Raw genomic sequence first — 13,049 nt, forward strand, 5'->3', positions numbered from 1 at the left:
GGCCGTGGCTTTGCAGCTCGGGCGCGGCCAGGCCTGAGGCCCGGCCCCGAGAGGCCCAGAGTCGGACTGGAGCCGCGTGGGCGCGCGCTAATCCCCTCTTCTCCGGCTTCTCCTAGACTTTGCAGAGTTTGTTTTCCTGGGTCTCTTCCTCACAGAGATGTCCCTGAAGATGTACGGCCTGGGGCCCCGAAGCTACTTCCGCTCCTCCTTCAACTGCTTCGACTTCGGGGTGAGGAGGGCGCGGACGCCGCGGGCCGGGCCGGGGGCGCCCGGGGGGACCCCGCTGGAGGCTCGGGGGAGGCGGGGTTGCGGGAGAGGGCTGAGTTCGGAATGTAGTGGAGGTGATGTAGGATGGAGGGGAGCGCAGGAAGGGGAGGGGGGAGCAGAGGAAAATGTGGGAGGAGTGGCTGGGAATTTGTGAGGAGCAGGCTGAGGGATGAGGAGGGCAGTGGAGGGCTGCAGACGACTGCGGGAGCGGGAAGGAGCTGGAATCCGAGAGGTGGGTCGGCGCCCGAGCTCCAGCAGGGTGTCCATTCCGGGGAGCCGGTGACTGGGCATGGCCTTTCAGCCCGGCTCCCGAGGTCTCCCATTTTTCCGGTGTTGTGTGGGAAAACGAAAGCATCACTTTGCCCTGGTTGCTAGCTGGATCCTTTTCTTCACAGGCTCAAACACGCAGCCGACTGCCATTCATCCCTTTTAGTGCCACGGTCTTGAAACACCCCTTTAAAAAAGGTTTGAGAGTGGCAGTGTGATGCCCAGACCATTCTTTAGTAGGAAATGTTAGAAGTTATCCCCCAGAGGCACAGTGTTCCCTTGTACTGTAGTTTTTAGTTCAAGGTAAATTCATAGTTGATTCAGACTTTCCTTTTCTTTACTGACTTTCCATCTTGCAAATCTCCAAAGCCAGGAGGATGTGGTTGGTGTGTGCCAGAGTTATAAATGACTTAATATCCCTGCGAGTTAATGGCTCCTGCAGCATCATGTTCCAGCGCTCAGAGATCTTGTGCCCTCCACACTCTAGTAGTTTTCGACTTGGAAAACAAATTCTAACCTTGTGTCAGTAAATCGGGAAAAATCAGGGACAAAGGGCTGGGGGCAGAGTATATACTCATTTGCACCATTTGTAATAAGTTCATGTCCTGGAAATCACAAGGACACATGGATCTGCAGAATTCATTGTATTTGAGAATCAACCACAATGTCTTGTAAAAGGAGAAAGAGGTTTATTGGAACATGTAGCAGCAAGCCTGCCTTCCTCTCACCCAAATACAGGGGGGTCGTCCTGATGCTTAACTGGGGATTAGGTCCCTTGACCTTCCACAGCAGGTTGTGTTCCAGTCAAGTGGAGAGGCTTCTGCTTTGTCTTATTATTTTGGACACGTTCGAGAGAGAAGCTTTCATTACCTAACTCTGCAAATACATTCTGCAATCACAAATTTTTTTCTGGGCAGTCCCTTTTACTGTGTCACATACACTTGTCTTTTGCAGGATTGTTACAGGAATCCTCATAGGGCTGAGAGGCCTTCCTAGATCTGTACTAAAATACACACATGCTCTAGGTCTGTTTTATTTGGTGCTAACTTGATCTATGTACTGTGGACCTACATCATTTCTTACACCTTTGGGAAACGTTCAGCTAGAAACACTTGAGGAAAGGTAGGAAGGCGTGTAGACAGGCCTGGTCAGCTGACCTTTCATCTTACTGGCATTTAAATGCTTTTATAGGGGTTGGTGTTATTTTCTCCAAAAGCATTTGCTGTTTGAGTTGGTTGTGTTGACAGTTAACTGTCAGTTATGACCTGCATTTCCAGTCTCACCTTGATTATTTCCAAACTTTAAGGCTTGGAGTGTAGGTGCTTCTCTTGAACTGAGGCATTGACCCTCTGCTGAGGTACAGTGGAGAGAGGCGGGATGACTGGTTTCTGACTGGTTTGAAAGGAGGTTGATTGATAAATCGGGAAATGTGGAACGTGTTCTAGTTGTTGCTGTTGTAAAGAAAGATCTCAGAAGCCTCTGTGGACGTGGATGTGTGATTTATTCTTGGTGCTCAGTGGTGCTTTAGCAAGTTAATTTCACACCAGAGTTGGGAAAGGAGAAGGATGAAATGTAAACTTACATTGGTTGTCAGGACATAATAGATGGATTTTTTTTTTAATGATGGAGTTAATGTCAGAGACGGTGGTGCTAACAGACCCTAGGTGGGGTGAAGAGCGCCAAGTCAGTGAGTGCATTATTTGCACACAGAGCCACAGAGGAGACTACTCTCAGGCCTTAGAAGGAAAATGTTGCCCCCCCTCCCCAGGCTTGCTCTCTTTCTTTAAGCCTTTCTATCACTACCTAGAGCCATTATTTCAGAAGTGAAAGTGGGAAAGAGAAAAAAGGGTGAAGGAAATGAACAAGGAGCCAGCGGGCCCTGCTGCATCAGAGTTGACAAAAGACCTGAAGAGAACCGATACCCCCCAGGGCAACTTGAGTAAAAGAATAGAGAATTTTAATAAGAAAGATGATTTTGGACCAGAGCCAGCCTCTTGCAGGGCTTCAAGAAAAATAGTCAAAGGAAACCCACACTGCCGGCAGCAAAGGGACAGGAGGCAGGAACAGGCGAGCTGTTTGCTTGTAGCCGTGAGCCCTGCGTCTTCCGGACAAGGAAGAGCAGTTTGCTAGTGGCAGCACTAGCAGGACCTCACTTACTCTAAAGCTGCACATAAACACTTTTCATCTGAAAAGCAGATGATTAGCTCCGTGTGATTTTTATGTTGATTGGTAAGTTTTGTAAGTGGAGAAGAAGAGTTAAGTTCAGTGGCCAACATGGTGGTTCTTTTTTACCCTACCCACATAAGTACTGAGTGGTAAAGGTTCTTCCACCCCATGATCCAATGGGATGAGAACTTGTTAGCTAACTGGTGTCTTTAAACCCAGCTGAAATGGTAACCCCTAAGTCCATGGCTTTCTCCATTCTTACCATGTCCTAGGAGTGTGACCTCTGATGGCAAGGTCAGTAACCTGAAAAACAGAATTGATACTTAGGGCTCATTTTTAAATTTAATTACAATTCTTATCAAATACTTTATTTACTTCAGGGATGTGCTTCCCTCAGGCCTGTGACAGCTGAGTTTTCTTAGATACGTCTCTGACTTGAGTGTAGACTTTTGATGAGGTCTGGATAGATTAGGAAATATTTTCTCTAAAGTACTTATTAGGCCTGGTTGGCTTTGTAGAGCTGATCCAGGCTAGGCAAGTTGCCTCTAAGAGACACAGTCCAGGCGCAGTTCTGTAGCAGGCACTTCTTGACACCCAGTGTATTCTGGGTGTCTGCGCTGCAGTGATGCAGCCCTGTCTTTCTGGGCAGTGTTATTCCTGCTGCATAATTAGCAACTAGTGAGATCACAGTCTGGAGAGATTCTGGCATTACTGAAGCAAAGCAGGGGAGGCTTCCTATCGTCACATGTGGCTCAGCTCTGACAGCATTTTTGCTGAGCAGATTCATATCCTGGGGAGCTTCGATCCAAAGACAGCAGGAGAAAATTTTGTGTCTGGAGAATGGACCGCCTCAGGCTGCTTGATGTGTGTGTGCCAGCATGTTGAAAACACTGTGTGCCGTATCCTGTAGCCAGAGTAGCTTGTCACTTCTTACACTGCTTTCTCCCCGCTGGTTTGTTTAGAGGGCAGAGACTGTACAGCTAAGCTCTGCTCGCACAGAGAATGCTGATACATCAGCCGAGTCCTATTTTATGGAACAGTGTGAGATTGGGAAAGATTCTGCATTTTGAAACCAGTGCAGATTGTAATCATCACTCCATTCTTTTGAACCAAATTTGACCTTTTTAGGAGCCTGGCGAGCTACTGTACACTTGTGAAGAGCTGGATAAAAGGTTCCCTGGCTGCCAGTGCACTTTGAAATTGAGAGCCTAGAGCAGTTTTTCCAAAGTGTTTCCTGCGGATCACTGGCCCCTCAGATACCCTGGGAGCAGAAGGGTTCTGTAATCAGGGGTGTGAAACACTGCATACCGTTTTCTGCGCCCTCCAACGTGCTCATTAGCATATTAAAAGCCTCTGAGAGGTCCTCCCATAGCAGTTTTCTGAACTATTTTCACCCAGCAGTCCTATTTCCGTGTAAAAGCTATTAATATCCATGGAACTAGTTTATTTAATATATACACTCTGGGAAATGCTAGCCGTATCCTCACTAGGAAGAATAATTAGCTCTAGTGTAGGTTTAGGCACAGCCTAATTCTGCCTCTGCTCCCCAGTCCCTCCCGCTGGCCCCTTGGAGAGCTCTCCTGTGGGGTCAGAAGAGCAGCTACTGCCCGCACCTCACCCCAGCCTGGCTGTCGTGGCACCAACGGAAAGGTGCTGCTGCCGCTCATCTCAGTATTCTAGGGGTGACCACGAATAGCGGGGCTAAGAGGATGCAAAGTAGGAGAATGTTGGCTGGATACGTGGAGAGGGCCCTAGTCCTCAGACCAGACCTCCCTCAGGTCCGGGTCTGGCTTTCCCCACTGGGGGCGCGCGTGGGTGTGGACTTGGAGCCCGCCGCCTGTGCCCAGGGTGCTGACGCCTCTTTTCCCCTGGGCAGAATCCTAATGCACCTGGCTAGCTGGTGGTGAGCAGGGCCATCTGCGCCAACGTGGTGGGCTCCCCAAAGGAACCCCTTTGAAGCCAATGGATGCGTTCACGGTCTCGGGTCTCAAGAGAAAGTTTGATGATGTGGATGTGGGCTCATCGGTCTCCAACTCGGACGATGAGATCTCTAGCAGTGACAGTGCTGACAGCTGCGACAGCCTCAATCCGCCGACCGCTGCTAGCTTCACGCGTGAGTGCGCTCTCCTCCTCGTCTGCACCCCGCCCCCAAGCGTCAGAACCCACTGCGGCTCCTGAGACAGCCTCTTCTACCCAGTTTGGGAATTCACCGTTAATCGTAACTTTCCCACGCAGCTCACCCTTATTCTCGGAAGGACCTTACTGCTTTAATATCATAGATTTTAATCTGATTCATGCCGGCTGGTTTTACTGACGCTCTGCTTTGTGGGCCCAGGATGAGTTGAATTAAATGACACAAGGAATTCAGGGTTCTGTCCATCCCCACCTGAGTCAGAGTCCCATGAAATGCTATCTCTAGCAGGACATAAATGTTACTACAGCCTGGCGGTGCCATGTGGGCCCCTCTGGCTAGCTTAATTGTCAGGGCTCAATTAGTTCTTGGAAAGAACTTCTGATCCTCTGGACCGGGGTTGCCTGTGGGTCAGCTCTAGCCTGCTGTGCTCTTCTGGAACGCGGCTGTGTCCATTGCCTGTATTACTGTTGTGCTGTGATGGCAGAGTCATGTAGTTGAGCAGTGCCTCTTGGCTCGCAAAACCTAAAATATTTACTTTTAGCCTCTGTGGAAGCTGTTTACCATTCCCTGCTACCGTGCTGTCAGACAGAGTTTTGTTGTGTCAGAAATGTTCTCTCTCTGCCCTGGCCAACACGGTAGCCATGTGACTTGAAATGTCCTTGGTATAACTGAAGGAGTGAATTTTAAAATTTATTTCCTTTTAATTCACATAGTTTTAAATAGTCACATGTGGCCAACAGCTGTTGTATTGAACCGTGAAGCTATCTATGATTAACTTCCGAAAAGATTACCTAGCACTCCTCTTCCCAGCTGATGTCTAAAGATAGATTGTGGGGTCATCTGTTTGGAGAACCCGTCTGGAGGCATTGGTGCGGAGCTGCTGTGTTCAAGATCCCTTCCAACTGTGCTTTATGATGTGAAAGTCAGAGCTGTGCATAGGTAGAAGGGGCCTGTTGGGAGCTGCATTGGATAGGAGAGAGTGAGGTCTCCACACAGGCCGTGTCTGGGTTCTAAAACCCTCTGTGCTTCATTCCCAGCCACTTCCATCCTGAAGCGGCAGAAGCAGCTCCGGAGGAAGAATGTCCGCTTTGACCAGGTGACAGTGTACTACTTTGCCCGGCGTCAGGGTTTCACCAGTGTGCCCAGCCAGGGAGGTAGCTCTCTGGGCATGGCCCAGCGCCACAACTCCGTACGAAGCTACACGCTCTGTGAGTTTGCTCAAGAACAGGAGGTGAACCACCGGGAGATTCTTCGTGAGCACCTGAAGGAGGAGAAGCTTCATGCCAAGAAGATGAAGGTACCTGAGGGGCCTGGGCTGGCACTAGTTGTGTGACAGGACAAAGCGGAAGCCATCTAGGTTCTTTGCTCTTTTTTTTTGTTTTTAACTTTTGTCCTTGGTGTGCAGAGATTTCAAATCTTTCTGATGAGAAGTCTCAGTAGGAGACCCTGGTTATGATCTCTGGTGAGTCTGCGAGAGTAGCTTAAAGTTTAAATGTGACTTCTCCCAGCCTGCCCTGCTATGACTTGGAAAAGGCTCAAGTTCCCTATTCTTAGCAAAGGATTGTCTGTGGCCCAGTACACAGAACAGGTTCAGAGCTTTGACCTTCTCTTAGGAAGACCCCCCCGGCCCCGGCACCTCTAGGTGGCAGTCTCCTTGGCGTGGACAGCAGGCCCAGGTAGGCCCTTGGGTTGGTGGAGCACAGGGTCTGCCCTGGGTGCAGCACCAGCCCTGCGCGGTGGGAGACGGCAGAGGCCCCGTGCCCGGGGCACTGCCTGTTGCCCTTAATGCTGCTTGGCACCCGCAGCCCCCAGCCCAGAGACTCTCCCAGCTTCTGGCTCCGAACTGGGTGGACACAGCATTAGGCCAGGTCAGGTTTCTTTAGGGTCCAAGGCATGCGTTATGAAAACAGGTGGCTGTGTCATGGCTGAGCGTTGTGGTTGAAATTCTGATGAGACCAGAGTGGGGTCAGGTTGGAGAGCTGGAGCCAGGCTGCCTCAGTCTCATTCCTGTCTCCTGCGGAGCGCACTGCATCGACTTTCCTCAGCTTTCTAAAGCCTCACACCTGTTCTACCCACTAGACTGACATTCAGGCTTCCGTTTCTTCTGAGGAATTCCATCACTGACCTTGTCACCTTTGTGCTGCTCTAGCAACAGCTGGCAAGCAAACACTCATCACTTGAGTGAAGGCTTACTTTTCTTCCTTTTTCCATAGAAGAAACCTCTCTGCATATGGCGGAGGCTATGAGCTGTCACACCGGACACCACGCTGTCCTGTGGCCTCCCTCGTGGGCTGGGGCAAAGCCAGGCAAACCCGAGGCTGAGCTGCGGGCTTCCGACTTAGGAGCAGATTCAGGGAGCAGCAGCAGAGGTGACATCTAGTGCATCTTACTCTGTCAGTAGAAAACTCTTGTTTTGCCTCCTTAGGTGCACGTTAGACATTAGCATTTTCCCCTGTCATTAGCTCTTTACAGGGGAGGCAGTAGGCTTCAGGTCTGTGTATTTTACAGCTCCCGTATGCCGTCTAATTTTGCACTGCCATCAAAAAAGAGAAGCAAAACGCTGCTGGAGCGCTGCAGTTTCCATTACCCATAGCTTTGCTAATACTCTTACTTTCTTTTGTTTTACTCTACAGCCTTTTATCCTTATGGAATTTATCATTATGAGTCACATGAGTCGGGAAGCTAACCCTAATTATTTTCAAAAGAACTACCAGTTGCCCCAATCTTGCTAATGACTAGAGACTCTTTCTCACTAATGTGAAATGCCACCTCTGTTAGGACATGGTAACTTCTCAGCAGCATGGGTTTCTTTCTGTTGCATTTCTAATTTTTACTTTGAAGAGTTAGTGACTAGGAGAAAGCCACCCCTGGAAAAACAGACGGAGTAATCTGAGAGGCTGTGGAAAGGCCCGCCTGGTACAGGTGTAACCTTTACCAGAGCACAGGTGAGGGAGCCCTGGGCCCCACTGTAGTCCTCGCACTCTCTGCCGTCTCCCCCCAACCAGTAAAAACCAAGTGTGTAGCTTCTCCCCCAGGTCTGGGCGGCACAGCTCCCCCAGGAGCTGTTCCTGCGCCAGCTCTGCTCTGGCCGTCTGATGAAACAAGCCAAACCCTGTGGCCTCGCTTCCCCCTGCGGCTCGCTGCCAGCGCACCGAGGTGACTGGCACAGCGGCTTCGTTTTCTTTACTCGACTTCCCCAGTGAGTTCGCAAAACTCAGCCACAGATGGTCTTCGGCTGTCCTCCCACCACGATCCCTCCCTGGGCTCTGTTCTGTCTCGGGCAGAGGACCCCGGATTCTGCCTGTGGGTGCTACATTCAGGGGCATGTGTGCCATCCTGCCTAACATGCTGCCTTTTCTGATACTAAAAAACAAATCATTAGACTGTGTTGATGGCACATGAGTGACTTGGTGATGGGAAGCCCATGGGGATTACAACTGAGATGGAAAAAAAATCACAAAAGGATGTAAAAATAAATTATTATATTAAAAGAAAAAAGCGTTAGAAAGGAAAACAGATTTAGTTAGGAACGGAGATCTTTCTTGGATAGCTGTTCCTAATTGTCTCGCTTTTTTTCTTTTTTTAAAGATTTATTTATTTGTTCATTCAGAACTGGGGTACAGGCCAGAGGCTCAGGGGCGGCAAGAGGCTTCACCAGAGACAGAGCGGGGAGCAGAACAGGCAGATCAACGAAGTACACTGCTGAGGGGAGCAGCGGGCGGGCCAGGAGAGGTCTGCCACACCATGTGGTCACCTCCAGAGCGGGCGGGAATCGAACTCATGTGGAAGTGGCTTTAGCTTCTCAGTGCTGCGCTTTAACCCGCTGCGCCACCAGGGAGGGCCTAATTGTCTCGCTTTTTTCCTTCTAGTTAAGCAGGGTCTGGTCTGTGCACGTACAAAGACCTGGAGCCTTGAAAATGCCCTAAAGTACTTTTCTTCTAAGAAAGGTGGTTTTGGGTCCCTTTGGCTAGTTTAAGGTTATTTATATATCCGAGGAACGATCTAGCTGTTAATCTATCCCTGTCTTGTTCCTTCCTATTTGTGGGAACAGTTACCTTCTAGGAGGGATATGAAATGGGCTTTAGAAACTTTGATGTAGAAAAGTGACGTCCCATGTCTTGACAGGGAGGTGGTAACATGGCGTGAGGCTCCCTGTCCACCTGCCCTGCGTTTATTTTCTGGACCTCCACTAACCAGCACAGTAGCCACTCGCCACCTGTGGCTGTTCACACTTCGTGAAAATCAAAAATTGAGCCCTCACTTGCTGCACTCACAGGCCTAGGGGCGGTGGCTTCGCTGGTGCTTCCATCACCCCCAGGCTCAGGTAGGCCCGGGCACCTGAGCGCTCGCTGTGCGGAGCCTGGTGCCGCTGGGGCCAGGAGGCTGACCCGTCTGTCTCTCGGCAGCTCACCAAGAACGGGACTGTGGAGTCAGTGGAGGCCGACGGCCTGACCCTGGATGATGTTTCGGATGAAGACATTGATGTGGAAAACGTGGAGGTGGACGATTACTTCTTCCTGCAGCCTCTGCCCACCAAGCGGCGACGGGCCCTGCTCAGGGCTTCTGGGGTACACCGCATTGATGCGGAAGAGAAGCAAGAACTGCGAGCCATCCGCCTGTCCCGGGAAGAGTGTGGCTGTGACTGCCGGCTGTACTGTGACCCAGAAGCGTGTGCCTGCAGCCAGGCGGGGATTAAATGCCAGGTCGGTCCACGTGGTCCGCGATGGGAGGTCAGTGGAGTCAGAGGCCTGTGGGTGCCAGTGGCCAGGGAGTACGCACACCTTGCGTGGGAGGATTCCCCATGACTGAGTCCTGTACTGAGGTGTACGGCCTCCTGCAGCCAAGAAAACAAGAATGGCAGGATTCGTAGGCTGTTTCACACCTCAGAGGGGTAAGAAATAACAGTCAGCACTGGAGGGATTTAATAAATTGAACACTGAGTAGCTGTTCCTTAAGTATTCATTCCTTTAGCTAAAAGGAAGCAGAGAAATGAGCGAGGCCTTTAGCCTTTATCTTGCAAACACTCATTTGCAAGCACCTTCACTCCAGTTTTGTAAAACTCAGAATACTTCTGGGATCCCACAATTCAGAATGAGACCTGGCAGAGCTTAAATTAAGGTGCCTGAAAGGTAGAACGCCTCACCCCGGGTGTCCTCTGACAAGGGACAGTTGTGCGAGACATCACAGTGATCCTTGTGGACCATCCCCGAGAGGGAACTTTACCTGGAATTCTGTGTGCTAAGGGTGTGGATGCTGAGTCTTTGTGGTAGAATTTATCCTGACCAATCTTTTCTGTCTTAATTTTAGGTTAGTAACAAATAGCTCTATCAGATCTGGCCAAATAATTGTTTTTGAGATTGAAGTTCCATAATGAATCAGTCTGTTACGCACAAACTAAGAACAATCTGTTCTCTGGACTGTTCCTAAGAACTGGAATAGGAACTTCCATAAGTTGACATCACAGGAAAACATTGTGTTTGCACGTTTATTTGCTTGTTGTTTTGTTTTTGTTTTTTTTTTTAAGATTTATTTATTTATGCTTATGGAACTGGGGTACAAGCCAGAGGTGTGATGGGTGAGAGGCTTCACCAGAGACAGAGAGGGGAACAGAACAGGCAGATCTACTGAAATACCCTGCTGAGGGGAGCAGTGGGCGGGTCAGGAGAGGTCTGCCGCGCCATGTGGGTCACTCCCTGGCAGAGATCAAACTCGTGCTGCAGCGGCTTCTGAGAGCTTCACAGTGCGGTGCTTTAACCCTTTCTACCATCAGCGAGGGCCCGCTTGCTTGTGTTTTTAATGTAAATTTTTATTCTTGGTATGTGTGGATTTTTCCCCCTGTGGGGAGCCAGAAGAGAAATATGGAGGGAGAAAGCATGTCCTTTCCAGAGATTGCCTCGTCTGTACATAATCTTGGTAATTGCTTCAGAACCAAACTGGTCTACTGTCAGGGGGAAATGCAGCACATAGTGAAAAGCTGGCCGGTACTCTGACCCTCCGTTTTCGTTTGCTCAGAATGCACTGCGTGGATCTAGCTGGAGCTTTCCCTCTCCCCGTCTTCTCACAGCAGTAAACTTGGGCCCTAGCTTTTTCTTTTCCTGATAAACTTGGCAAATTCTTGAAAGCTTCTAAAGCACAAGGTACTTCTAAATTTTTAACTGGAAGGATTCTTTGGCATGTTCTTAATCCATTTTTTGTTGCAAAAACACTGCCCTAGAAGCACAAAGGCCTTCCCGGAGTTACACTAATTCACGGCTCCACTGGGACCGGAACACAGGTGGTCTGCGAACTCCCATCGAGCACCTCTTAGCGCACACTGCATGTTTTGTTTTGAATTGTTTCTCTTGTTAAGTCTCAGACCCCAGCTTGTCGTGTTCATCTCCGAGCTGCAGAGTTAAATCTGCTCTCACCTTGGCCCTGTGTCCTTCTCAGGTGGATCGTATGTCCTTTCCCTGCGGCTGCTCCCGGGATGGCTGTGGGAACATGGCTGGACGCATTGAATTCAACCCCATCCGGGTCCGGACTCATTACCTCCACACCATCATGAAGCTGGAGCTGGAGAGCAAGCGGCAGGTGAGCCGCCTGCCAGCCCCGGATGAGGAGCCCTCGCCTGCTGCCAGTTGCAGCCTGTCAGGAGCACAGGGCTCCGAGACGCAGGACTTCCAGGAGTTCATTGCTGAGAACGAGACAGCAGTGATGCACCTTCAGAGCGCGGAGGAACTGGAGCGGCTCAAGGCGGAGGAAGACTCGAGCGGCTCCAGTGCCAGCCTGGACTCCAGCATCGAGAGCCTGGGGGTGTGCATCCTGGAGGAGCCCCTGGCCGTCCCAGAAGAGCTGTGCCCAGGCCTCACGGCCCCCATTCTCATCCAGGCACAGCTGCCCCCCGGCTCCTCTGTCCTGTGCTTTGCGGAGAACGCGGACCACGCAACTGCCTCGGCAGTGAACAGCCCCTCCTACTTGAACAGTGGGCCCCTGGTCTATTACCAGGTGGAGCAGAGGCCAGTTTTGGGGGTGAAAGGCGAGTCTAGTACAGAAGAGGGCCCACCCTCTTTCCCCAAGGAGAAGGATCTGAATGTCTTCTCTCTCCCTGTTACCTCACTGGTGGCTTGTAGCCCCACAGACCCAGCTGCCCTCTGTAAATCAGAGGTGGGAAAAACATCCACTCTAGAAGCGCTAGTGCCCGAAGATTGTAACCCTGAGGAGCCTGAGAGTGAAGACTTCTGCCCCTCTTGGCCCCCCTCAAGCCTCCCCTTCTGCACGGACAGTGAAGAGGGCTGTGTGGTGGAGAAGCCCTCCCAGCAGAGTGAGGACCGGCCCTCCGAAGAGCCTTCCCTCGAGCTCCCTCTGGCAGTGTGACATGGGGTGGAGATTCCGCCGCTGACCCACTCTCTATTTATTCCCTTATTTTATCTAACACTATTTCAAAACGGAACTGTAGAAGCACCTGCTGCTCCCAGGTTATTTTATCGGGGTCTTTGGTGTGGGAAAGGATTGTTTGTACAAGTTATTTTTAAAAGGGGAAACAGAACCAAGGAGACCAGTCCCAACTTGATCTGGAGATTGTCTCGGGGCAGAGAAGGCTGCGTAGTGCTGAATACTGAGCTTTCTGGGCCATTGGAACAAAGAACTAGAATCTCATAGAGGAGCTGGGTAACTCAAGCAGTTATTTTTTATGTAGGGACCAGAACAGAATGAGTAGCACGACCAAACCCCTCTCCTGAGCTCCAGAGGTACACGCTGATTTTCCTCAGTGGTTACGCTGAGAGCCCATTTCGATGTATCGTACTACAGTGGAGAAGTCACCTGATCAGATCTAGAGAGGGCGGGAGGAAGAGTCTCTGCTGCTGTACAGAACCTCCAGGATTTGAAAAATTTTACCTGCTTTTCTCGGGCCACCCTGTCTGGTCAATAAGTTAAGACATGTTTGGTGTTCTCTTCCCCACAGTGGGGATTCCTGGTCTGTAACTTGAATTGTTTTTCACATGTTCTAGGTACTAGACTGAAACATGTCTGTCTTTTCTTATTCCTCCTCCGTTTTCCTTTGAAGAAAAGGAGCTAAACTGCTGGGTGTGTGGCACAAAGCGCGCGAGTCAGCTGTCAGGTGGCCGAGCGTCAGTCACACCCCACCCGAGAGCAGCAGGGACAGGCCGCTGTCTGGGAAGTCACGGGACCTGCGCTGGGCTCGCTTTCCCGCCTAGGTCCTCTGCTCCCTCTGGGA

The 13,049-nt window shown here is 50.5% G+C and overlaps 1 protein-coding gene across 1 annotated transcript; it reads left to right on the forward strand.

The window, feature by feature from the left end:
* The first annotated feature begins 3,747 nt into the window (after nt 1-3,747).
* Nucleotides 3,748-12,830, forward strand: CSRNP2 (cysteine-serine-rich nuclear protein 2). Its single transcript, XM_004692745.2, has 4 exons — nt 3,748-4,813; nt 5,872-6,131; nt 9,241-9,537; nt 11,264-12,830. The coding sequence occupies exons 1-4, from the start codon at nt 4,663-4,665 to the stop codon at nt 12,185-12,187; spliced, it is 1,632 nt and encodes a 543-aa protein (XP_004692802.1). The 5' UTR covers nt 3,748-4,662; the 3' UTR covers nt 12,188-12,830.
* Nucleotides 12,831-13,049: the final 219 nt, after the last annotated feature.

This window comes from Condylura cristata, unplaced genomic scaffold, assembly GCF_000260355.1.
Source record: "Condylura cristata isolate star-nosed mole 26May11 unplaced genomic scaffold, ConCri1.0 scaffold00034, whole genome shotgun sequence".
In the NCBI taxonomy this organism is placed as follows: Eukaryota; Metazoa; Chordata; class Mammalia; order Eulipotyphla; family Talpidae; genus Condylura; species Condylura cristata.